Source organism: Pongo pygmaeus, chromosome 11, assembly GCF_028885625.2.
Source record: "Pongo pygmaeus isolate AG05252 chromosome 11, NHGRI_mPonPyg2-v2.0_pri, whole genome shotgun sequence".
In the NCBI taxonomy this organism is placed as follows: domain Eukaryota; kingdom Metazoa; phylum Chordata; class Mammalia; order Primates; family Hominidae; genus Pongo; species Pongo pygmaeus.
In genome coordinates this window covers 81,650,258-81,677,413 of record NC_072384.2, presented here as the reverse complement: position 1 = coordinate 81,677,413, position 27,156 = coordinate 81,650,258, and the positions used below count along the sequence as shown (strand labels likewise).

General features: G+C 35.3%; 1 protein-coding gene across 3 annotated transcripts in view; it reads right to left on the bottom strand.

Moving 5' to 3' along the window:
• Window positions 1-2,901: 2,901 nt before the first annotated feature.
• The window catches only part of ITPRID2 (ITPR interacting domain containing 2), a 38,746-nt gene continuing 14,491 nt past the window's right edge, over window positions 2,902-27,156 (bottom strand). Inside the window, exons 9-18 of one of the 3 annotated variants that reach the window (XM_054477903.1) lie at window positions 23,376-23,448; window positions 19,432-19,520; window positions 16,938-18,149; window positions 14,671-14,748; window positions 14,464-14,591; window positions 13,900-14,050; window positions 12,672-12,737; window positions 10,922-11,386; window positions 5,042-5,159; window positions 2,902-4,073 (exon numbers count right to left, since the gene is read on the bottom strand). In XM_054477903.1, coding sequence (XP_054333878.1) covers window positions 5,055-5,159; window positions 10,922-11,386; window positions 12,672-12,737; window positions 13,900-14,050; window positions 14,464-14,591; window positions 14,671-14,748; window positions 16,938-18,149; window positions 19,432-19,520; window positions 23,376-23,448 — 2,367 coding nt within the window. In that variant the 3' untranslated portion in view covers window positions 2,902-4,073; window positions 5,042-5,054. The remainder of the gene's footprint in view (window positions 4,074-5,041; window positions 5,160-10,921; window positions 11,387-12,671; window positions 12,738-13,899; window positions 14,051-14,463; window positions 14,592-14,670; window positions 14,749-16,937; window positions 18,150-19,431; window positions 19,521-23,375; window positions 23,449-27,156) is intronic. The other 2 variants (XM_054477904.2, XM_054477905.2) reach the window with 2 other exon arrangements.

Here is a 27,156-nt window from a genome sequence, read left to right as displayed (position 1 = left end):
ATTCTCAGGTAATTTGATTTGTATGATTAAAGTTTGAGAAGCACTGTTCTAAATGGTATTCCATGACCAGTTTTTTGGTTTCAAGTAACAAAATTTCTTGAAAATTTAAAACCAGTAATTAATGTTCACCAGTTATATCATAGAATCGGCAGTCTGTTACCAGTTCCTAGTTCAATTGCTTGAAGAACACAATAAAGTTTGAAAAGGTCAGTCCTGGATCTATAAGTCCATATTCTGTCCTTCCCATTTAATGCTTCAACTTGCCAAAACCCATCTACCTGTCACCTATCTTTACCCATCTTTGCTATCACCATAACAGCTAACTTACTGAGCTGTGCCAAGTGCTGTGCTAAGTTCCTTTACATTCTTCTCTAACAACTGGGAAACAGGCACTAATACTACCATGATAAGAGTGAGCAAATAAGCTTGTTGTTCACAAAAATTTAAGTCTTTCTCCTTTGGGTGTGCAAAAAGACCCTTGTGAAGAAAATGGACTCTGATATTTGTCTGATATGCATTATCTTTTAATATATTTGTAACTCCCTGCTGAGCACTGACATTCTGTATGCAAGTTATTACTTATGATTTGTGACAGTATTATTTATTACACTGACACTGTATGTAAACTGTTATTTACTCAATATGAATAATGGAATATCAGTTGTGGAAATGAGAACAAAAAGGAAAAGGCCTCATTCAATAGCAATACATAGAAGAAACTGTATAGGAGAGGAACTATTAATTAGATATAACATTTTAACTTTATACATTTAGAATGCAATTAGCATAAGTGCTAATTAAATGTTTTCAATATTCATAAGTAACTCTAAGTGATGCTTAAAAGTGTAGACCCTCAGCTTTAATTAAAAGGTGATAGGATGTTTCTTCTTCCCACTTCCTAGAAGTGCTATAATTTCCTTCTTCCCAGGAGAGGAAAAATTCTAGAAGAACATACACTTCAGTTTTGCTTAATTCCTTCCCTAAGACCACACTCCCATTTGTACAGGTGAAGAACATGGGCAATACAGCATTTCTCCAGAAACTGCCCAAACTTACTTTCTCTTTACATTCTTTTATATACACTTTACTGCATTCTCATGTTCCTCTGAAAAGGTTGAAGATGGCCAGCTGAGCAAATATTCGGTACTTTTAAATGGATGAAATTCAACTGAATATATTTAGAGGAAAGAAATGTACTTCAAATCTGAGAATTTTTCAAATGTACTTCAAATCTGAAATGTACTTCAAAATCTGCCTGTTTTTCTCATGGTATATCATTCATAGTAACTCCAAACATCAAAATCACCATTTCAAGTTTCTTTCTCTTCTATGCTTTGTGCAAGGTCTTAGCACAATACGCACAAACTATGAACTTGGCATTTAAAAAATATTGCTTTGATCATGTACATGGTAATTCAAACTCTGTGTATTCTTGATAACTTTTGCTAATGTTCTTAACTACTTTAAGACTTTACTCAAATCGCATCCCCTTGGTAGGCTTCTCTGACCACCCCAAGCTATAGTCTCTCAAATTATTTTAGTTATTCGTTGACACTTCTAAATGTATCCATAAATTAAAAGATGCCTTGACTTTGTCTTTTTTTGACGCTTTCATTTTTCATTTCCACATAGCAGCTAGCACGGTGGCTTGAACTTGATAGCTTTCAAATGTTAAGTACACAATAAAATGGGGAGAAGGAATGTAAAACTCTGATAGTTGTTGAGACTCCTCTTATTTCATTCATATACTATGTAGGTAATTTGCTGATTATCTCAGCCTTTTATTGCAACTGTTATATTTCTAATTTTGATTATCAAAATCTGGGTATCTTGTATCATCAAAAAATTAACTAAAAGTGATTTCAAAACTAAATAGTTAAAATCATTGATTACTATATTAATATGGGGCATTTGGGGGTGGGATTGTAAACTAGTTCAACTATTGTGGAAGTCAGTGTGGCAATTCCTCAAGGATCTAGAACTAGAAATACCATTTGACCCAGCCATCCCATTACTGGGTATATACCCAAAGGACTATAAATCATGCTGCTATAAAGACACATGCACACGTATGCTTATTGCGGCACTATTCACAATAGCAAAGACTTGGAACCAACCCAAATGTCCAACAATGATAGACTGGATTAAGAAAATGTGGCATATATACACCATGGAATACTATGCAGCCATAAAAAATGATGAGTTCATGTCCTTTGTAGGGACATGGATGAAGCTGGAAACCATCATTCTCGGCAAACTATCGCAAGGACAAAAAACCAAACACCGCATGTTCTCACTCATAGGTGGGAATTGAACAATGAGAACACATGGACACAGGAAGGGGAACATCACACACTGGGGCCTGTTGTGGGGTGGGGGGGAGGGGGGAGGGATAGCATTAGGAGATATACCTAATGTTAAATGACGAGTTAATGGGTGCAGCAAACCAACATGGCACATGTATACATATGTAACAAACCTGCACGTTGTGCACATGTACCCTAAAACTTAAAGTATTAAAAAAAAAAATTGGGGCATTTGGTTGATAGGTGTTATTACTGTTGTTATTGAACAAAAAGTTAAATAGTATTTTAATACCTACTGTCTGTAGTTTAATAGCTTATTTTTAAAGAGAAGTTTTATTTGACCTCTGATGGTAATTATCATGACCACAGAACTAGATGAGCCAAAGAGGCCTCAATCATGCCCTCTTTCCAGGGTGGTCTAGTCTTAAACAGCATTTTTTAAAGCATCGTTTTTTTAAAGCATGATAACACTTCCCTAGGAAAAGAGAGTATCACCCTATTGGGTTATATGCTGCAATTCTTTTGGACCTCATTTGTTACCTATCAAATCTAATTCAAAATCTTCATGTTGCAGTTTAAGAAACCACTAAAACACTTTAGGCAAAATAAATACTTTATTGTTTTAATATATATATATTTTAGAAATCAGCTTTTGTGTGATATTTCAAACATTTATAAGCCTTTTAGAGATTCTTTCAAAGAACAGTTAACAACTCAACCACTTTTGATTAAAATATCACACACAAAGAAACACAATAGGAGTTGAAAAAATTATAAATGCTAGAAGAAAAATTCTAATAACATTTGGTGGTTACTTTACATATTTATTTAACACATATAAAACCAAATAGGAAACCATTTTCCTTTTTTTTCATAAAAACAAAGTTTTCACTGGTTAAAACTGAACTAAAATCATTTTATGTATGAGGAGAACAATTCTAAATTACTTCCATTTTGAAAAAACAAACACCAGCTTATTCATTTCTATTCATTCAAGTCATAGGCCCCATTATTTGGATGATACTCTATTTAGTCTAAAAGACAGAAAAGAAACATCTCCATCTAATAAAGAAGTCTGGACAATGCAAAAAGTAAAAGTACATAGTGTTTAACATAAGGCACATTTCCAAAAGAAAAATACTACAAAAGCAATGATAAAATTACATTTGTCTTGAGTAAAGCAACAAGGCTTACAGTGTAAGAACATTAAGTAGTTGTAGGTAACCTCATATAATTCTATCCTACTGCTATTAGTAACCTCCTCAAGAATTAAGAGCAATTATATTTTTTACAACAGAACAGTTTTTCTTCTTGGAAGTGACATTAATTAACAGCAGTGGAGGGAAAAATCATTGGTTGCTTCAAGCCCTGAAAAAATGAACCAGTTATTGCACAGTAAATACCTCATAGAGGTCAGTGTTTTAAGAAGTTAGTCTGAAGAAATATGTTATTTATAAGTTGGATAAGTCTGGAAGTCTTCAAGTTTTATAATTAATTCTAATAGGGAATCAAATGAAAAATATTGACATACAAATAAATATTAGGCTTTTCAAATGGCTAGAGTTTTTGAGTTTAGAAAAGAAATAGCAAAGTGCCTAAGTTTCTATGTATGTTTTTTTAAAATACACAGTTGAAGAAATACACATTGTACACTGTATACAGTAGCCCAGCTCAACAGCAAGTATCTTCTAAAGCACAAGTAACACCTCCACCAGTGCATATCATTGATAATTCCAGTATTACACAGCTAATAGGATCCATGCCAACCTTAAAAAAGAAAAGAGAAGTCAGTTTTAAACCTCTTTCAAATACTATTATTAAAAGTTTCTTTAAAGGGAGATGAGAATTTTATGCAAATATATATACACAGAAACATGATTATCCTGTAATCTCTATACATCTTCCTGAGAGTTAATTCTTTTATCCCTGGCTTTAAAAAAAATAATTCCTATTAATTGCTTTGTGACATAATTTATTAAAATATTTTCCAATTTCCTATATCTGAAATTGTATATTATACTTTTCAAATTACATTTGTTTCTCATGTCTTATTCAATTAATATTTTTAGTTCTATTCTACTCAACTTATTATTTCTTTTTGCATTCACCAAGAATTATTATTTATATATACTATATGAAATGAAGTTAGAGCTAAAGCAGGAGGATCACTTGAGGCTAGGAGTTTAAGACTAGCATGGGCAACATAGCAAGACCCCATCTCTACAAAAAAATTTTTTAATGTAATTAGAGCTATGAGATAAAATGAAAATAATTCATTTTACTAAGACAGACATATAAAAGAGTTTTTTTAAATAAATTATTATTAGAAATGAATCTACGGGATATGTTTCTTTAAAAGATAAAAATAATTAGGAAAGATACTTAGAAGTTGTGATTAATTCACAAAATCTTGTTCTTTAAAACTATACATCTGAAATACCATTATAATCAAAATAAGATTCAGGTTTGAAGGTCCAATTCCAGGATTTATTACTATAATGAAATTTCAGTAGAATGACCCAATATAAGTAATTCCTTGGAGATTTGTATTATGGGATTTGACTTACACTTCAAATAGGCTTGTGTGAAATTTTCACACTGTAAAATAACATATTACATACATTCTAAAACTCAAAATTTAACTAGAGAACCAAACCTGTGTACTAACAAAACAAAGAATAAAATGCCAGTTACTATTTACATTTAGCTCAACAAAGAAATTCAGAAAAATTTACCTATAATTTCCGTTTAATGATTATCTTGCTTAGAATTAGACGCTTTACTTGAAGATACTGCTGCCAAAAGTCCACTTACAATTTCCCGTCTGATTTCTCCAACAATAGACTCTTTAATCTAGATTGGAAAAACAATAAAACAAAAATTTACCACTATGAATGGAATTTATTTTTTCCTGTTTTCAGAAAAAAAAAAACAAATAGCATTCAATTTCTTAATTTCACCTTCATGTGAATCTCCCTGCAATACAGAGAGGGAGTGGGGAATCGAGTCCATCTATCATCCAACCCAGATCAGACTCCCAAGGACTGGTCTAGAATCATTCAGCTAACTAGATTACAAATATCACAATTCATAAGGTGAGGACATTAGAAAATGCTATTTCATAAATTAGAAAACTTCTAGTAAATACTTTACCTCATGTCAAAAAAATAATCTGGAAGGACTTCTTAAATGTTTTTAGTATTGTCTAACTTTGTAAGGTAATCAGCAGAGACACAAGTGCTCTCATTGCTGAGAAAATCTTTTAGAGGCAAAAGAATATACAGGTATACTGCCTGTTTATGCCGACTGACAGCAAGGTATCTAAAGACATATTGTTCTAACCTAACACATTTTAAATGGGAAGAAGAAATTATCATTTAGTACAATTTATTTTAAAATATAAAAAACATCCTCAAAACAACCATAAACTGTAAAGAAATAACTTTTTCTTTAAGTTGCATGGTATCATTGCCACCCATCTAAGCTTTTGTTTCCAATATGCATATAGGATATGAGGATATACATCTCATTTTATTGTTGGAAAAGGCAAACAGACCTGAGGCAATGACAATTCCATCAGGATTTTCTTCTACAGATGTCCAAATACTTACATATGCCTATCTCCACCTTTTCTCTCTAATGATACAGCATCACTTTTAAATAGCCCTTTGTGAAAGCTATAAATGTGTATTTCCTGAAATAAAGTGATAATGTGTTCCCAAATAAGCACTCAAGATACTCTCAACAAGCTCTTAAAAATTCAACATTTCCAGTTTCCTGTCAGCCAAATTGATTTATTTCCTAAAATGTTCCTAAGTACATCTCAAACACATCTTAACTATAATCTTTCCAAAAATGGTCCTCTATTAGTCTATCATGCAAAACTGGTACACAATACATAGATTTATACATAGTTATTTAAAGAAACAAAACACTCCTTAGCTACCAACCATCTGTACTGGAATATATTTAAATACTATAACCTTTTCACTTTACCTTTTATCAATATTTCTAAACTTTAAACAACATCAAAAGATTCTGAAGCACACGGCACTTCAGATTTACTTTTCAAACAAGTATGTGTTGGATACAAATATTATAAAAACCAGAATCTCTTAGTCACAGTATATAAACAGAAATACGATATACTGAATTAGGACCACTGCAAATCTATATTCACAACAATGAGTATAGTCTTTCCAGTCCTGTTACCAATGCAATATGGCCATTTTATTATATCTCATTATTCTTCATCGCTCAAAAAACAAACTAGCCAAAATGTATTTTTTTTTTTTTTTTGAGACGGAGTCTCACTCTGTCACCCAGGCTGGAGTGCAGTGGCACAATCTCGGCTCACTACAAGCTGCACCACCTGGTTTCATGCCATTCCCCTGCCTCAGCCTCCTCAGTAGCTGGGACTACAGGCGCCCGCCACCACGCTTGGCTAATTTTTTGTATTTTTAGTAGAGACAGGGTTTCACCACATTAGCCAGGATGGTCTCGATCTCCTGACCTCGTGATGCGCCTGCCTTGGCCTCCCAAAGTGCTGGGATTACAGGCGTGAGCCACCGCGCCCAGCCACCAAAATGTATTCTTGACAAACCAGAAATGTGTGCCAATCTTTTTTGGGAGTACAGGCATTATTGGAATAAAGTATAAAAGAATCTCTACCATCAAGCATGACATAATCTCAATGGACACAAAATGAATACTATTTCATAAAATATCTTTCTTATTTATTTATTTTTGAGATAGAGTCTTGCTGTGTCATCCAGACTGGAGTGTAGGGGCACAATCTCGGCTCACTGAAACCTCTGCCTCCCAGGTTCAAGTAATTCTCCTGCCTCAGCCTCCTGCATAGCTGGAATTACCACTACACCTGGCTGATTTTTGTATTTATTAGAGATGGGGTTTCACCATGTTGGCCAGGCTAGTCTCGAACTCCTGACCTCAGGTGATCTGCCCACCTCGGCCTCCCAAAGTGCTGTGATTACAGGCGTGAGCCACCACACCTGGTCGGTTTCATAAAATACTAAAGGAAAAATAATTTATTGATTCATTAATGATATAAGAACAGAAAAAATTTTGATAAATGAGAGACTAGTGTGGGACAAAATTCTCAGAGAATGGCAGCTTTTACATGGTATGTCACAACAAAGAAAGAACAATTTCAGATGACAGTGGAGATAGAAAACTCTGTAGCAAGACAGTCTCAAATAAGAGGGGAGTATAATGGAGCCTGACTGCCAAGACAGTTCCCTCTAGAGAGCAGAAGGGAATCGGAATAGGAAGGGTGAGGTCAGATGGAAGGTGTACTGTGAGCTCCTTCAGCGAGCAGGTCAGGTCTCATTTATCAGTGTATCTCAGCATACAGTAAGAACTCAGTAAGTGTCTGAATGAAAGAATCAATGAGAGATTGAGAAAGCACAAGGGTGAGAGACAATATCAGACACAAAAAGGAAGAGAAAGCAGAAAAACAAAAGCAGACTACAGATAAAATGGCCATGAAAATGATACAATGTCTTTATTAATTTATTGAATGAATAAATGTATGGACAAATAATTTACTTCTAAAGTCTCCCATGCTATGGAAAGGTTGGAAGGATTAGAAGTGAGGAAACTCCCCTGGGATGGATGGTAAAATTACCTTTATGAGCACAATTTCCAAAAAAATGTAGGCTAACTACAGACTACCTGAGATTGAGAAAGTCATGCTCATCGACAATACAAAAAGACTGACTACAAGTCTGAAGCATGGTGGAACACATCCACTTATTATGCACTTATTGAGTGCCTACTAAGTGGCAGCTATTACAACAAGTGATCGCTAAAAGAAATTTCCATAAGAACACATGAGCAAGCTGTGTATTTACCAAAATACATGGGTAAAACATGTCAGACGTGCTCTAATAAAGATCCCAAAAGGCATGAAAAGTCTATGAACTCCAATTAACAAATAACTCTCTAAACACAAAGCAATCTATGTTTACTCCTTGACATTTAATTTTGCTGAATTGGCTTCTGTGGGCATGTATTCATTCATCCTATTAAGTAACCTTTTTATTTACACACATTTATACATTTTTAAAGTAACTGCAAACAGTTTCAGGCCACTGATCACATACATCACAGATGACTTGGGCAAATTTTAAGACAGTGTGTACTTTTTTCCTAGTACAATGCACATGCAGAAAAGAGGTATCTTTAATATGACAAAAGTTTAGCTACGTAACTAGTGTATTAAATATTTGTCTGAAAAGACTTTCAATGTTGTCCTTCAAAAAAAGAATTCTACTGTATTAACACATTATAAATGATGAAAACCCTCTTTTTAAAAACCTCACTTAATGGTACAACGAAAGAAACAAAGGCCTGACAGTTACCATTGTTTTCATGCATCCATGAACGCAGTAAGAAAACTTTCCTGAAAGTGCCTGCCAAACATGCTTAATCCTCACCTGCAAAACTGTTCAACCCAAGATTAAATCCTGCCTTCCTAAATGGTGGCTTTGTTAATGGGATTAGGGGCTCAGATCTGCTAGGAAGACAGAATCTAATTTAATTTTCTTGGTAGCTGTACACCAAGATTTTGAAAAATTGGAATTTAGTACAGTATGTATTTAGGTAAAAAGGTTACCAATTTGAATGACTGGAATAAAAACCAACCTAAATTTTAAATACTTTATAAACAGAAAACTATTGTAACTAAGAGAATATTAACATAAATTATTTTTTAAATTATAACTGGCATTAAACTAATTTATCTATTAAATGTGCTTTTAAAGTACTTTAAAATAATTTGTTTTCTTAAGTACAACAATACTCCTCTTATGCCTTGTTTGATCTATACATATTTTTCTGGGTAGGTCTTTTGTAGACAGTAAAAGAATAAATGTTAAACTCAACTTCCTCAAGCCTATGCCAAATTCAGAACTAAGCAGTTTCTAATTAATGGTTTAAATAACAAATTCTGAAAAATTCTTTGAACATTTGCCTTGCATACCAGTTTAAGTGTCTGCAAATTATAAAATCTTTCATATTTAATGAGAGGTTCTTTTAAATGATTAATTCTCTAGGACCAAGGCAGCCTAATGGGAATAACTAAATTTTCTCTATGCTATGTCTTATAAGCCAAATAATCAATGTTCTAGTCTGAAATGAACATTCTATTCTTAGGAAATCACCTACAGGACATATCAGGTCATTAAAATTCTAAAAATGAGGATTCAAGTGTGCACTGAATGGAGTATTTGTGCTAAAAGAGCAATACAAAGTTTTCAAAGAAAACTTTCATACCAAAGCAAGCTGAGGGGAACAAAAACATCACATTTCTAGAAAAAAAAAAAGTTACCTTAAAACCCGCTTCCTCAGTTAGCAAATATAGTGTGGAGAAGAATAATTACATAATTTCACTCAAAAACTGATCTTTGATATAAAACATGTAAACAGGAATGGATTATTAATCATAGACACATCTGACTGAGTAGGGTGAATGCTGAGTTTGCTAAACATTAGGCAGCCAAAACCAACTTACAAAAATAATTACATTTGTAGGAAAAATAAATTTATAGAATTAAGACCTTTTAAACATTTAGTTGGTAGAGTCATATCATGAAAATAAATTACAGACATGAAGTCTTCTACTATAATGCTTGTTTTGAAAATGTGATTTGATTCAACATGATTGAAATACTAGAGAACTGCATATACAGCAAATTTCACATTTGCTTATGTACAGTTTAATCCACAGAATACTACTAGGTAAACAGAGATAATTGCATTGAGCTGTTTAAACGATATATTCTATTCCTTCCTATTACCTGATCTCAGTGCAAAAAACATTTATTTTACTAATTTTCTCAACTTTTGAACTTTCACTACTAATCATATGTAATTTTCTTTTGCAGTTCTTTTGGTCATCCATAACTATGGTAATTCTTCAAGTTCTTATGCTGCTATCACCTAGGGCAAACACTCTTTTCTTAGTATATTTTGATTTTTGAACAAAAAACACCAAACCAAATCAATCTATTTACACTTATTAAAATCACAAAATCATTTTCTCATATCAATTGAAATTATAAAATGCAGTTGCTTTTTTTTTGAGATAGAGTCTTGCTCTACTGCCCAGGATGGAGTGCAACGGCCTGATCTTGGCTCACTGCAACCTCCGCCTCCTGGGTTCAAGTAATTCTCCTGCCCCAGCCTCCAGAGTAGCTGGGACTACAGGCACATGCCACCACGTCCAGCTATAAAATGCAGCTTTTAATCCTCAAAGAGATCTCAACTGTAATTCCTCATTTTGTAGATGTGGAAACAAGAGGTCCAAAGAGTATGTCATATGTTTATTTTGAGTCCTTCACATATCTTTTTCACCATAGTGAACACAGAGAATTGTAATTATTTCACATTAGAGTATGAAATTTGCAGAAATGCCATTACAAATATATCTTAATTGACACAAACTTGATCAACAGGAAAGCTAATTTAAAAGCTCTGTGAAAATTATTGAATACAGTGAATCAAAAGAACATTCTGTAAATAATTAATATTCAGACAAAATCTCCTCTAACATATACCTCCAAATAAATGAATTAGACACAGATTTTACCCACCTCCCGTATGACTTGCTGCAACTCATCTTGCTCCACATTTTTATGCATTTCCTCAGCAGCTGGCATTGATGGGAGTTTTCCATGCCCTTCTTCCACTTCAGATTTAGGTCCTACAACTTCTGGGGCTTCTTCAGCTGCATCAACTTCCTCAGAACTTTCCAAATCTGGAGGTGTCTGCACAGAGCCTGTTCTAGAAGGAGCTGTTGGCGTTAGAGCCACCGATGCTCGGAATACTTTCTTCCTTGCCACTAATGGGGTTTTGGGTTTGCCCACTGAGGCAGTAGAAGGTACTCCAGTTCTTCTGTTAGCATGAGAGGGACCAGAACATACAGAAGATGATTCTGATGTTGCCTGGGAAAAAACAGATTCTGAGCTTTCTCCAGGAGGAATTTCAAATCCCATTTCTCCAAGTCCCAGGCCCAATTCAGACTTCAGGTATGACTGCTCCTGCATCAGTTCAGTGACCTGGAGATCATAAAAAAATGTTATTCTTCTCTCTTGGAATTAAGATTGGTAGCTAAAAAGGTTAAAGTCCTGGTTGTTATTATTGCCTAAAATCATGTAATTTGTAAAGACATAAATCTATTCCATTAATTTAGTAACTACTCAATTTTATTTGCAAAAATGGTAAGTAAAATTTAAATTCCTATTGAGATGAAGCAACAAAACAGGTAAACAGAATACATAGTAGGATGAAATTTTACTTGTTACCACCAAGTGTCCAAATTACTTGTAAGGAAGAGTAACTAGTGAAAAATAGTTACTCATAGTGCTTTTGCCCCCAAATGAACCAATCTGTCTAACACAATAAAGTCAGATTTCTGTTAAAAATGTGGTCATGTTACAGCTCTAACTACCTAAAGAACCCAGGATCAAACTGTGAAAGCACATTTCTCCTGAAGTGTAAATTAAAAATCAATTTTTTTTTTTTTTTAAGATGGAGTCTCACTCTGTCACCCAGGCTGGAGTGCAATGGCTTGATCTCGGCTCACTGCAACCTCCGCCTCCCGGGTTCAAGCGAGTCTCCTGCCTCAGCCTCCCAAGTAGCTAGGATTACAGATGCCTGCCACTAATGCCCAGCTAATTTTTGTATTTTTAGTAGAGATGGGGTTTCACCATGTTGGTCAGGCTGGTCTTCAACTCCTGACCTCAGGTGATCCACTTGCCTCAGCCTCCCAAAATGCTAGGATTACAGGCATGAGCCACCACACCTGGCCTATTATTTTTTAAAGACAGGGTCTTGCTCTGTCACCCAGGCTGGAGTGCAGTGGCACAATCATAGCTCACTGTAACCTTGAGCTCCTGGCCTCAAGCGATCCTCCCGCCTCAGCCTCCTGAGTACCTGGGACTACAGGCACATATCACCATGCCTGGCTGATTTTTAAATTTTCTGTAGAGAAAGGGTCTCATTTTGTTGACTAGGCTGGTCTCAAACTCCTGGCTTGAAGCAATCCTTTCACCTCAACCACTTAAATAAAGTGCTGGGATTACAGGCATGGGCTACTATACATGTTTTTATGGTGCATTATCTCCTTTAGTCAGAAAGATAAATCACTATTGCAATTCAGGTGGCTTTCTAGTGGCTTCAGACAGCAACGGACTTTCAAAGACGAAAATCACTTCCAATCAACTATAATTTATCAAATTATGTATTTAAAACAAACATATATTTCATCTAAACTAGGGAAACTATGTGTCTGAAATGTTGTATCATTCCCTTCCCCAGTGATTTAAGAGGAAAGAAGCTTACTGGTTCCATTACATTCAATGGAGAAGGGCACGACAAGTTATCAGCGCTTCTACTGCCACACATTCCCTGAAAAGGTAAGAACAATATATATATATATATATATATATATATGTATATGTGTGTGTATATATATATGCATGCATATATAATTATAATGTACGTATATATTTTTTCAAATTGCAAGACTTTTATAATAAAATTAATTGGCTAATTAGTGCCTGGAAGCATCCCTTTATGTCACAAAGGTTACCCTCAAGTGTCACAGATCCCATAAAATGCATTATTGTGAGTTAAAACTGATACAATATGCAAAGAGGATGTTCTAGTTCTCCCGTCACCCACATACACTTCTCAGAATGATAAATCAAAACCATGTTGAAAAGTACACTCATTAGCAATACAGAACATCCTTAGTCTATGCTATACGTATATGTGTGTTTATACACAAATGTTTATTCTACTTCATTTATAGTATATACACACATAATTGTATGTGTGTATATTCATCCATTTGTTTTTAACAAAATCAAATACATTGTTAAGGTAACAAAGAATAATTCACTATTTCAGCATTTCAAAGCAACATATTCTACAACTTCAAAGATATTTGCAAAAATAAGAATACAACTGTTGAAGTTCAAATGTCATGGAAAGAAACATTAGAAGTATGAAAAGTGGTACAAAAACATGTTTCTTTTTATTCTCTTGGATATATATCTATATATTTAGGAAAATATATACGTGTGTGTGTATATATATATGAAAATATACAGGTATCATTTGATTCCTTTAAAAACAAATGGAAAAGAATCCAAAATAAAGAAAAAGTTTAAAAAGAACACTTTAAAGGCATGAAAGAAAAAAAAACTGAGCAAAATATGCATCTGTGTTCTCTGCAGTTACATGCAACAATTAAAATTTACATTAGTCATATGTTAATTCACTATCATTTTTCCTTTAAAAACCCTCAACTTTCGTATTAACCCTTATTCTTTCCTATTATTAAAATTTATCATTAAAAATTTTCAACATGTTTCTAAAGATACTATTTATGACAATTATTACAAATTGTACATTCAACTGATTTGTGGGAAAGCTCCTTAAACAGTATGCATGCTTTTAATACCATTAAAATAAATGACTTGAAATGAAGGCACAAGTCCTAAATTATTGGAACATTATAAATAAACCTTTGGTGAAAACTCCAACCACCCTCCAGGTAGCATACCATGAGTGCGGAGGAGCGGAAGGGTGAAGGCATGCGCACAGCACGAAGCTGCTCCTCCAGGCCCAGCAGGCGCTCCTCCAGCTGCAGTTCCAGGTCCTGAAGTTCCATTCGGACTGAATTTCTCAAACCCTGGAGCTGATCAACTTCAAACCTATTGGTATGGTGAAGGGCACAAAGTTTGAAAAATGCAGGTTGGAGATTCCTAATCACAAATCTTTCAACAACTACTATATGCTAACAGAAGGTACGGAAATCTTAGGTTCTAGAAATTAGTACAACATCAACTACAATAGGTGTATCCACAAGGACATTGGTCTTTCTTCCCCTATCCTCTCACAAATATCTCAAACACAGGAAAGCAGGTTACAACCACCCTTAGGATACTGAAGGCACCCAAGTTTACTTAGTAAAACACTATCTATGACTAATTTTATCTACACTGGTTCACAAAACAGATACAAGGTACACAGCAGTAGAATCAAAACCTAATTTTAAAAAATATAAGTTGAGAAGACTTTGAATGAAAAGCTTTTTGAGGTGTGCTAAGACAAAATGAACTTTTACCTCTCCTCCTCAGTCATATGATGATAAACCATGGTTTGCTGACGCAGCATTGCCAATTCTAAATCCATCATTTGTGTTCTAAACAAATTCAGGCTCCGCCTCATTACCTGGAGCTCCTGAAAAGTATTCTAGAATGCAATATAACAAAATTACACTTCTAAATTCTACAAATTATTTTGGAACACAAAGATGTAAGAAAGAACTTACTTCATAAAGAGGTAGAACAGATGATTTCTGAGTACTATATGGAGCAGCAGCAGGATCAGGTCCTCTCATCATAGGGTACTTCAAAAAGTAAAAGTAGGATTAAAATCAATGTTAAAGTGAATACTTCCAAATCACTTAAGGGGTTAAAAGGCAGAATTTGGGGCCTATATATTTTTCTCTAAGACAAAAGGATCCAAAAAACCTTCATATTGTAAGCAGGAAAAAAGAAATCAGTTCCCAATGACACCTAGTACTGCTAGCTGTTCCAGGTATAAGTCAATCTATGTGGGAGGAGGAGGCGAAGGAACATACATAGTTCACATCTATTTCTTTCAGGACTTCCCTCTTGCCTTGCGAAATTAAAAAAAACAAAATCAAAACGCAAAAATGTAGAAGCCATTGCAAATATCATCATGAGATTATAGTGATTATTAACTTTGCTGGAGAGCAAGCAATCATTGTCGTCTTTCTCAGACATCTTAGCATTTCCTATATGCCGCTATTTTAGGCAGTGAGATAAAAACATAAAAGGTATTCCCAGCCTTCAGGTGTTCTCACAGTGTAAGGAAAAATAAAGGAAATTTTTTAAAAATTCTAATATTGTGGAAGGAGTGCTATGATGGACACACAAAAATTCAGATTACGTGAACTTTCCCAAAAGTGGTCACACTACTTGAACTGAGCCTTAACAGTAAATAGGGCTTGATTATGCAAAGAAAGGCAAAGGCTGGGTGATCTAGGTTAAAAAAAAAAAAAAAAAGTGGCTTGTAGTCCCAATACTTTGGGAGGCCAAGGCAGGAGGATCACTTGAGCCCGGGAGTTCAAGGCTGCAGGGAGCTGTGATCACACCACTGTCTCCAGCACTCCACGTGGGCGACAAACAGAAACTTCATCTTTTTATTTTAAAAAAAGAAAACAAAACAAAAAATCAGCATGTGCAGATACCTAAGAACACACAACTGTTTTAGAGACCTGTGCACAGCTACGGAATGAGGCTGGAGAGATAGTCAGAGACCACATCATAGAAAGTATCTGTCCACTAGTGTAGGGTGGGGTAGGCATGGGGAGATTTATTAGCTGAGTTATTGCTGGGACATCCAGGAGAAAGAGACCACAGCTGGAGCAGAAGAACAAGGTGGCCTAGAAAGAAAGACGCACCACAGTACTGGTGGACAGGGCCCTGGAAATCCCCAGCTTGACATAATCACAGCTGCAAGTTCTGTCACAGACACAACTATATTTTGTAAGGAGGAACAAGAAACACCCACATTCTGTTTAAACAGAAAACTGTTAGGGGACAATTGTCATGAGGATAAAACTTACAGTTAAGAGAAGGTATATCTTATTATAACTTGAGATGTTACAGCTTTGATTTTTACTTTCCAAGTGGCTCCCTGTCTACTATGTCATGATAAGAGGTCTATTACATTCATTCTAGGCCTCCTGACTCTTCGTTGAATGCTCTCATGACTATATTACATTGTCATTTTCTTCAATCCCTCAATTATCTAAATATGATTCGTTCAGAGAGAATGTTCAAGAAAATGTAAAAGGCAAAACTGAAGACAATGTACTTATTTTCAAAATTTTTTTGGGAAAATTATTTCCAGTCCACTAACAAATCTGAGAATGACTTTAAAAGTGACAAGACATACAGAGCATTTTAAATCAAATTCACACTTTACCTGATTTGTTATTTTCTGGTCTAGAGTAGTTCCAGTCTTTGAGTCCAGTGGAAGTAGACTAACTCTGTGCACGGCATCGAGGGTCAGTAGGTGAAGAGGAAAGCTTAGTCAGAGAGCTACGAGCAGAACCAGGAGGATGTGGTGCCACAGAAGCCAACAGGGAGAAAACTTGGAAAAGGAAAAGGTAGTCAACATGTTCAAACAGCAGAGAGAAAGAGAGAAAGAACTTTAAGAGGGAAGATTTTTTAATAATAGAAATGACTTGACAAAAGATTCTAGACCAAAACAAAGACAATGGATGATAGACTAAAAATGCGAGGATACTTAACGAGCAAAATCTCTCCTCTTGGAAAGGAGACAGACTTATGAGCAGAGAAATCGACTTTGATCAGGGTTAGTTACAGCTTCTCCCTTGAAACAGGAGGGAAGATAGAAAAGGAAGGCAGATGCAGATAAGTCTAGACACGTCAGAAAATAAAGCTGAGGTAGTTCATACTTGATGTGTCTTAGCTTCTCTGTGAATTAAAAAGTGCTCAGAGCAGTAAAAGAAAAAAGCTAATAAAGATATACTTTTTCTCATACCTGTGAAAGATTCTGCAGTGAGTTTCTAATATCATGTAATACTCTTCGCAACTGCATTTCTATGGCTGAAGGAGGATTCACAGAGCACACTCGGTAAGGGTAGGTGGCATGTCTATGTGAGTAAGGACACCCGAAAGGGGAAGCGAAGGCGCTACAAGTAGCCCCTGATATGTTGGGAACACTGTGAGTGCTCAGAGTTCTTGTGTGCTCACACAGGGGCCTTTCTTGCCACTCAGAGTGGATGGAATGAAGGGAGCAGGTAGACTGAGACATTGGTGGTGGAGCAAGCCGTGAACAGGTAGGAGTCCTTCCATGATGGCATTCTTCTACCCGCGGCGCCTCACTCTGGGGGGCTTCTTCTTTCTTCACAGATGATGGAGAGATGAAAATGGTCGATTTAACTAAAGACTGACCATCATGTTCCATCGCCCTCTTTTCCAATTCCTGCTCCTCTTCAGGTGTGTACTTATAGGTGAAGGAAGGTGGGCTGCATCTGGTCTCTTTTCCTGGAGATAATCGAACATTGACAGAGGACACAACCCTTACTGGGCTCAATAAGGTGGTTGGTAAAGACTGAGACCTTCTTAGAGGATAGCCAACTTTTGCAAATAAGTACCTTTGTTTTAACAAATCTTTTGATTTTAGCAGGCTATGCCCCATCCTTTGATTAGACAGAGTGCAAACCTTCATTTGAGCTCTTTGCAAAGCTGTATTAACTCTGTCCACAGAAGAGGGAGGCCCAGTTGTATTTTCAGAGCTCATATCACTGCATTTAGCTTCAATAGAAGCCAATGATTTCAGAATATGGTGTGTGGTATACTGAGTAAATTCACATTCACTGCTTTTATCCACATCACTTTCAGCACTTGCTTCCCTCAGTAGCTCTACTGTCTCTGCTGGAAACAAACCCTCTTCCACTTCAGTAATTTCAGTAACACGATCCCCTGGACTACAGGTGGACTGTTTAGTTCCTGGATTCTCAATGGTGTTGCACTGAGGGAAATCCTGGCTACCTGATTTTCTTCTGTCTGCAATTGCTGCTGCCTTCTCTAGTCCCTTCTGAAGAGGGACGAGAGACTCCTCCTCTGATTCATTAAAATAAGGCTGGTCTTGTGCTGTTGGTGTGGCAAGGTCTTCACCAAGTGACGTAACTGTTGTCTCACTGTCACAACTATCAGCACTACTCCCCATAGCCTGCAAGGACTCCTGAACCTGTGAAAAGAAAACAGGTGGAAAGATGAAGAATATATGAAAGAAGAGTCATTAACAAAATACCAAATCAACATAGTGCTTCTATAATTTCACTGTCTCCACCGCAGCTGTGGCCCTGCAGTTGCTCAAAATTGTTTTATTGCTCCTGAGCAGCAACCACATCCCTCCTTCCTCTCACTTTCTCACAAAGATTATTTCAGAACTTCACTGTTTTCCTAAAATTCCCTTTCCAACAACCTCCCCCTTTCCTTTCAATACAACACACTGACTCATAGAGAAAATGGACAAACACTTCCTAACATTCTTCCCCAACATCTATAAACTTCCTTGTATCTCTCCCCATCATTCCCTCCTTCTCTCCATTCTGAAAGGAAACTCAAAGCGAATCCCTCCAACCTGGGTTCCTGATCATATCCTCTCCAAGACCAGGGTATCTCTCCAGTTTCATCCTGGATTTTTCTGAATCAATTCTTCTCTTACAGTTATTTCCCTTAGCTGAACACCTTCCCCAAGTCATTTCATGTTATTATAAAAAGACAAAAAGACCCCTCACTCTTAAGCTGTCATTCATATTTGAAAACCAGTCATCATTCCTATCTTTTCTTCCACACCTTCTGAAAGTTTCTCCTCCATCTCCCAGTGTTTCTGTCCACTTAATTATTCTTTCTCAGTGAACTTACATATGCCTCTTGTCTGTTTACCCCTTAAACGCTATGTTCCTAAAGGCTCTTTGGGAGTTTTCTCATCCCAATTTTCTTTAGAATTTGCTTAAAAAATGTTTCAAATGCTTTTTGTGTGCATTCTGTGTACTCTACATATAGATTACATGCTTCTTGAGGATAAAGATGTGCCTGTTCTCTGGGTTATCTCACACAACCTAGTGTAAAAATCAGTATAACACTCACCAAGCTATAGGTCCACAATTAATGTCAGTTATTAAATAGGCAAAACAATTACTGTAAAATACTGAAATACAATGATGGTTAAAAAAATAAGAAAAACAACAGACAAAACAGATTAATGATCACAATAATCTCTGTTTACTGGTGGTCCAAAAATTAAGGGGAAGATAGCTATTTTTAAAAACATATTCAGAGAAAAGAATTAATGAAATCTAAAATTTATGGTCAAATGCTTAGATAAAATCTACATGCCAGGAGTTTTGTTCTGTCACTTGAAAAATAAAGATTACACAGACTCAATATTAAAATATATAGTAATAGAAAAATCACCTTAAAATGAGGAAGTTAACCATAGTGCCTATTAGAACAGAAAATTTTACCTGAAGATGATTAAGGGATAGGCAGTCTGTAGAATCTTCAGCAAAACCACTGCTATCGGAATGCTGACTTGCAGTACGTAACAGATGATCTATGAATAAAAAAAAGTGGCTATAAGAAACTACTAAATAAGACTTTACTGAGAGCAATATTACTACAGATATACGACTGCCAGCAGATATAAGATACACAATATTTGGCTGCTTCTTAGAAAAATATGCATTACTTATGCAAAATTATGGCTTCAAAGTACAGGAGGTAACTCAAATTCAGACAAAAACTGTATCAGATCTTCTATCAGAATCTCTTGGCATTTGCTCATTAATTAAGCTCTAATTATAATCTATTTCGGTATAGCCAATCAATGTCTTATCCTTGGAGGAAAACTGGATGAAGTAAAAGATGGCTCTAATAAAAACAGAAGTCCCAAAGTAAACCATTTCCATTATGTAAATATGTAAAGATATTTAGGAGGTAAATTTAGAAGTTCATATAGAGAGTATAGTGTGTAAAGATTTCTATTATCTTCCCGATTTAAGAAATACAGTTAGGGCTGGGCGCAGTGGCTCATGCCTTAATCCTAGCACTTTGGGAGGCTGAGGCAGGTGGATCACGAGGTTAGGAGATCGAGACCATCCTGGCTAACAGGGTGAAACCCCATCTGTACTAAAAATACAAAAAATTAGCTAGGCACGGTGGCGGGCGCCTGTAGTCCCAGCTACTCGGGAGGCCGAGGCAGGAGAATGGAGTGAACCTGGGAGGTGGAGCTTGCAGTGACCCAAGATCGTGCCACTGCACTCCAGGCTGGGCGACAGAGCAAGACTCCGTCTCAAAAAAAAAAAAATAAATAAATAAATAAAATTAAGGCCAATAAATTAAATAATCTGAAATGAAAGCATACTTAAATGTCTCTGGTGTTTTATGATGTTTTAAAATGATGCAAATGTATAAGGTATGAAACAATTCTTTCATAAAAATTACATAAAACTCAACCAAATAGGTTCAACTACAACATAATATTGTTAATCTTATAAAATCTTTCTGCTTATTTTTCTGCCTCAAAATTCTAATTCTTGGTTAGTATGATCTATAATGTTTTACATAAGTAAAAAGGCCAACTAAGCATAGCAAGTATGTTCACATTCCATCCACACTACAACTACCACAATGGGAGAGACTGTACAGTTCCTACATTCATCAAGGCAGAGGCTTCAAGAGACAGCAAAGTTCTGCAGAACTTCAAAAGCAAAAGGCTAAATAAAGTGTGTTTACCAAAACCATATTCATTTAAGATATGAACCACATAGAAAAAGAGCCAGATAATATAATTAAATAAAATTTAAAATCTATTAAAGTCAACTTGGTTTGAAAAATACCTCACTATAGACTGTTTCCATGGAATACATTTTTCCCATTAAAAATTTAGAATAATTCTGTAATATCATTTTGATAGTAACAAGACTGCAAAATGAAATATAAGGAATTATTTCATATCCTTGATAAGCCTAGGTAAATTGGAATACTTGTGAAACTGAACTGCAATAAGCTGTTACCACCAGTACTGATAAGGCATTATATTACTTGGTAAAATGATTACTGTCTTATGCTACAGCAGTTATCACTATAATTATGTATTTTCATGTCTTTAAACTAGATTGTGAAACTTTTGAAGGCAGAAACTATTCCTCTTTGTATCCCAGTACCTAGAATAAGCTGACAATAAATGTTTGCTGACCTTAATCAATGATACCTATTTCCTTAAAGCAACAAAAGAATAATGCAATCATTTAAATGATTTAGAAGTGAAACTGTCTATCTGGCTAGGCAAGGGCAGGTGCCTGAGAGTGCAGGGAAGACAGAGTGAGCAGCTCTGACTGGTTCTCTCTGCTAAGGTATGTTTTATCTGCAAGAGAGTACAGTCTGTGCCAAGTTCACCTCACAGTTGCTAAGCCCTGTCTAAGTACACACAGTTTAGGTCACAATGCAGGTAGACTGCTTAGACTTCAGAGCAGGTTAGGGGCAATGAGTAAAACAAAGAGGCCTGGGTTCAAGTTCTTGCTGTGTTTCTCATCATAAGCAATAGCTTCTCTCCTCTGCAAAATGAGATAATAATAATTCTTCTATCTATCTCACAGGGCTACTTCAGAAACTAAGCAGAATGTAGGGGAAACTATTTTGTAAACCATGAATCACAATCTAGGTTCTTTAGTCAGACATTTCTGTTTCCAAAAACATAGCTCTCAACAGAAAAAGATGGAACTATAAAAAAGGATTAGATCTCTGTCCTAAAGATACAATATATGATTTCTAATTAAAAACTAGGAAGTTAGAGGAAACATTAAAGTGAGAAAAATATCTGGAAACTTTGTCTAGTATCATCATAAAGAAACCCAACAACTGTCTGTCTATTCTCTGCTAGACTAAAGAAAATATTGTATGTCTTCTTTAATAAGAAAAATGTTGAACTTTTCTCAACATACCTACCGAATACTAACTGGTAACATACATCAAGTCACTAAACCTCTCTGGGCTTCAGTATGTAAATCTTGGACTGGATTTGAGATTAAGATAATTTTGATTTCAAAAGTCCTATTATCAAACTGCTATATGCATTTTTACTAAACTTTTGAAGTAAATATATTACCAGTGTTTCTAACTCTGCAGTTATGATCAATCTAAGATACTCACATAGGATATAGGCTACTTTTCAAAATGATGAAAACACTATGTTGTTCTCTCTTCTCTCTCATGCACACAGACACACAGAACCATTTTACTGTTAATTTATAAAAATCTGACTAAGAAAAGGAAAAAACCCAGATATGAATATAAACCACATCTAATCATTCCTACCACAGGGATCTTGCTCTTAAAACACCTTCAAGTAATTTTATTGTTTTCTTATCCTCCTTTTAATGCATGGCAAGCTGCTTTTTCCAATGTATCCCCTGTCTACCCATCTAAAGCAAAGACTTCTTAATGACCATGAACTCAGCTCAGAAACACATACATAAATTTATGAACTTAAAAGGGGAAGAAAATAAAATAGTAAAGTTCATTTTGGAGTCTAACCAGATCTGCAGTGACCGAGAGTGAAGCTCTTGTTTCTTAATACCATATTGCAATAAAAGAAAAAAATTTATGCAAATTGTCCCCTGTGAAGTAATTTCAGAGATCAGGGGACAACAAACATGTAATTTCCTATTCTAGGAACATACATACGAATCTTTGTTTAAAAAAAAAACAGGGTGGTTCAGCATGTGTAAAGTTTCAAAAATAAACAGTCCTACCTTCAGTGGTCATTTTCACTTCTTCCTCTTTGCCTTTCTCTAAAGCTCAAAAGCTTTGTAAATCCAAAGATCAGACATTTTTGTTGTTGTTGTTGCAAGTTAAAAGTGAAAGGAATGGATTCAAAGGTTCTTTGGTCAATAATTAATAATTTAAGAGAGGAACAGTATCTACAACCACTCACCTTCGACCCATAGTTTGAATTTAACTAGCTTTAACTATTGCTAAAAAATTGGTGGTTTTTGCTACAGGAATATTCATGTGTTATACCTAGGAGCTATATTTATATAGTGAAACACCAAAGATAGATACTACCAGTATATTTTTCAGTCATAACAATGTAAAAGGTAATCCTAATCCATTGCTCTATCACTTCCCAACTAGCTCTTACGCAATAGTGTAAAATACTTAGAGCACACAAAATTTTGTAAAGAGGTCATTCCAGAATAAGCAAACTGATTAGCAAACTAATTTTTAAAAAGTCTTTTAAAAAATACAAAAAAAAGTTTTACAAACAATAATGAGTCATGCCTACCTGTGTGTGTTCTTTACCTTTTCACACTCATAAATACTACTAATACTGATACATAAAACCCCTTTTCCAAATCAACTAATATTTGATAATGTGCTCAGAACTAGTGGATACTGATCCACTTACCTCTTTTCGACTTCGTAAGACCTAGCTGGTAAGTGGCTGGAACATGAGGAGCTTCTCCCTCCGTACTTTGAACCTAAAAGAAGAGAGAGTTTTAAGTAGTTAAAACCAAATGAATCTAAGGCAAACAACTATAACTTCTTGAATAACCATCTATTAAACAAATCAACCTAACTCAAGTGCACCAAAACATTATATATATATTCAAACTTTAAGAAATCTGACCTCAAAATTATTAGAATGCTCCACAACTAAATTTTCTGATCTATTTTCCAGTTAACAACAGCACTCAAGTTTGTAGCAAAGAAAAATAACTGATGGAAATTAGTGCATCAGACGTGCACTAGCTTCCATCATTTTACCCTGTAACGGTTAGTTCTTAAATAGTAAAGAACATCCTAGTCAAGTGTGCAAACTAGCCCAACATATGGGTTTTCAAACTTGAATAAATTTTAATAACTTCTTCATTCAAAAAAAATGTTGCTATTACATGAAAAACAGATCCATAAGGAAAAGTTCTCTAAACGTTAAACTTCAAAGTAGGGTAAATCCCAGGAGAAACACTAATACACTCACTGCAGCACATCATGACCAACACACAGTTTGAGGTAATTATAAGTCTTGCATCTTTGAAAATAGAACACAGTGCTACCACTGCAGAATTTCTAAATTCCCTCAAACTTTCAGGTATCAAAAATTGCTCATGTGTACGACTGCTTTGTCCTGAAATTCTTTCAAGACATAACTTGGGAGCTGTACATGGAAAAGCAGGTTTCATTACAGAACTAAAATAATGAAAGATATTAAGCATAAATCTTCCCTGAAAACACTGTTCAAAGAACATATCAAACTCAGTTGTCTTTTTGTGTTTATTTTTCTATCTGCACAAATACATAATTTAGAAATTTTCAGATTCCTAAATCATCACCTCCACCCCACAAACACTCTGTCTATTCTAACATAATTAACTCTATGTCAACATTAAATACATGGGGAATGGGCAAGATGCACAATAATTTCTGTCACTTTATTCCGTAATGATTGGTTCTTAAATCATAAAGAACATCCTAGTAAAGTGTGGTACCTAGCTGAACATATGGGTTTTCAACCTTGAAAAAAAAATCAGAGTGCTAATAGTTAATACATTTTAGGGAAAACTCTGGTAGTTTTTAGTTATGAAGCTATTCAAGAATAAGAAATATTCGAAAGGTATAAGAGTGAAATAACCAACATTTTTAAAAGCCCAAAGGTTAAAGATAGTATTACCCAATTTAAGATATCTTTGCTCTATATAGCTCCATGAACCCAAGTTTATGAATCTTTTGAAAACTGAAAGCAAACTGCTCATGCAAAACCATCACCTGTAGATCAGATATATAAAATAGATTCTACTATTCTTTGTTATTATGTTAAAATTAGAATAATTCTTCAAAGCAGCAGATACATGTTCAACAGGAAAACCATTGTCTTGTATGCAAGGGAACAATGTGCGTTTTCTTTTTATATTCAACAAAAGGTCTATTATTAGCTTCTATTCAGGCTCGATCTACTTCAAGTAACTTTGTGTAAAGTAAATATCAACCAGATCAAAAAATTATAAGAGAATTCCAATGCCTCTTCATTTATGTTCTAGGAATACTGGCTTAGGCACAGCATTAATATACCAAATCTCTCACTGTCATATTTTTTAAAAATTTAATCTATTTATTTATTTTGAGACTGGGTTATGAAACTGGGTAATTTTTGTATTTTTGGTAGAGATGGGGTTTTACCATGTTGCCCAGGCTGGGGTCTCAAACTCCTGGGCTCAAGTGATCCACCTGCCACAGCCTTCCAAGTGCTGGGATTACAGGTGTGAGCCACTGCACCCGGCTGCTCACCTTTAAATACAGAATTATCACATATTCTATTTCCTTAGACTTATGAAATTAATCACAAAATAACATGGCTTTAATAAACACATATCATCAGCGTTCTATTCTTCAAGATGCTACTCAATGGCAAAAACAAATCTACTCTCTCCTTTCACTACAAACTCCATAATTAATTGCAAGAAAGGAACACTTCAAAAAGCTGAGACGGTCATATTTTACTAATAAAAATACTAAAGTTGGGATTCTTCTTGTTTACTCAGTAAAATCAGAGTACCCACTTGCTGAAGAGAGAAACACACATGCTAGTGATAATGGGTGAATTTCTTATTTTATTATTGGTCACAATTGTGCAAAAGAAGGCAGTCAAATTTGAGATGGGGTACACCACAGAGAATTATGAAGCAAATACAGAACACAGAATTTAGATTTATGTGACAAGATTTTCCCTATTCAGTGGTTTCAAATGTTCCAGAGAATTCTGGTCATCTGCTATAAGCAGCCTTTCATAATTAACAAGAATAGCCAAACAAAACTGAATTAGAATGATGGGTAATGGGTGTTCATGATATTATTGTCTCTAATCTTCAGGTAAGTTTGAAACTTTTCATAATAAAACCGTTTCATAATTAAAAAAAAAAACGAAACACTAAACCAAAGTGATAAAATTGCTTGGTCTCAATGTTTTGGGATTTAAAGATGAAAAACAGCTTTAGAATAACCCACACATTTGGGTTACTTCATTTAAAAAAGTTTTCATGAAACAATGAATGTATCTTTCTAAATCACTGTTCTGCTAAAATGACAGGCACTCACTTTGGTTTCTTTCTCTTGTTTAAAAAATGTACTCTTTGTTTCAGTGAACCACTTTGGTTTCTTAACAGCTGTCATGTTTACCTTGACTAAGAGGGATCTTCTAGGCACAATACTACTGTACTGTATTCCACAGGACAGCAATACATGGATGTTCTAACTCAAATAACCCTTCCTCCAAAGTTTAAAAAGAGACTGTATAGCTGTCGTCATTGAATAAACATTGTATATCAAAATGGTTTTCAAAGAAAATCAAAACTAGAGCTTTAGAAATTACAATTCTAATTTTTAATGACAGCTCAAAAAAATGTCAGAGGAAATCATTCTTTTTCCAAAGTAGTAGCATGGTGCTGTGCATCAGATGATGAGTTCTTGCACAATGCCTGACCATACCAACATATCTGACCTTTAGCAAGTTGTATAGTATAGTCATAAGTAACCTGAATTCAAGTCTTATTCATGCCACTTACTGGCTAATGGCCTCTGACAATTATCTGCGATAAATATCCATATTTTTTTTCCTTTTTTTATTTTATTTTTTTGAAACAAGGTCTCGTTCTGTTGCCCAGGCTGGAGTGCAGTGGTGGAATCATGGCTCACTGCAGCCTCAACTGCCTGGGCTCAAGTGATTCTCCCACCTCAGCCTTTGGAGAAGTGGGACTACAGACATGCACCACCATGCACAGCTATTTTAAAACTATTTGTAGAGACAAGTCATGCTACGTTGCCCAGGCTGGTCTCTAACTTCTGGGCTCAAGTGATCCTCCTGCCTCAGCCTCCACACAGTGCTGGGATTACAGGTGTGAATCACCATGCTCAGCCTCAAAATTAAAATTAACAGCAAAATTAAAATTAAAATTAAAATTTCTACCTCACAGGTCCTTGGGGTGATCAAATGTAACTATAAGTCAAAGTACTTTGAAACAGTAAAGTAGTAAGAGTGTACAACAGGAGATCCTCCTCTGCCATCCTCCACTGACACCCGCTGTGCTCCTTCCCCCTGTGAAGCACTGATACCAAAAGGAATATTATAGCCCTCAGAAAGATGGTGAAGAACCACTGCTATAAAACAATATCAAATGAGGGAGGGGATGCTTTCT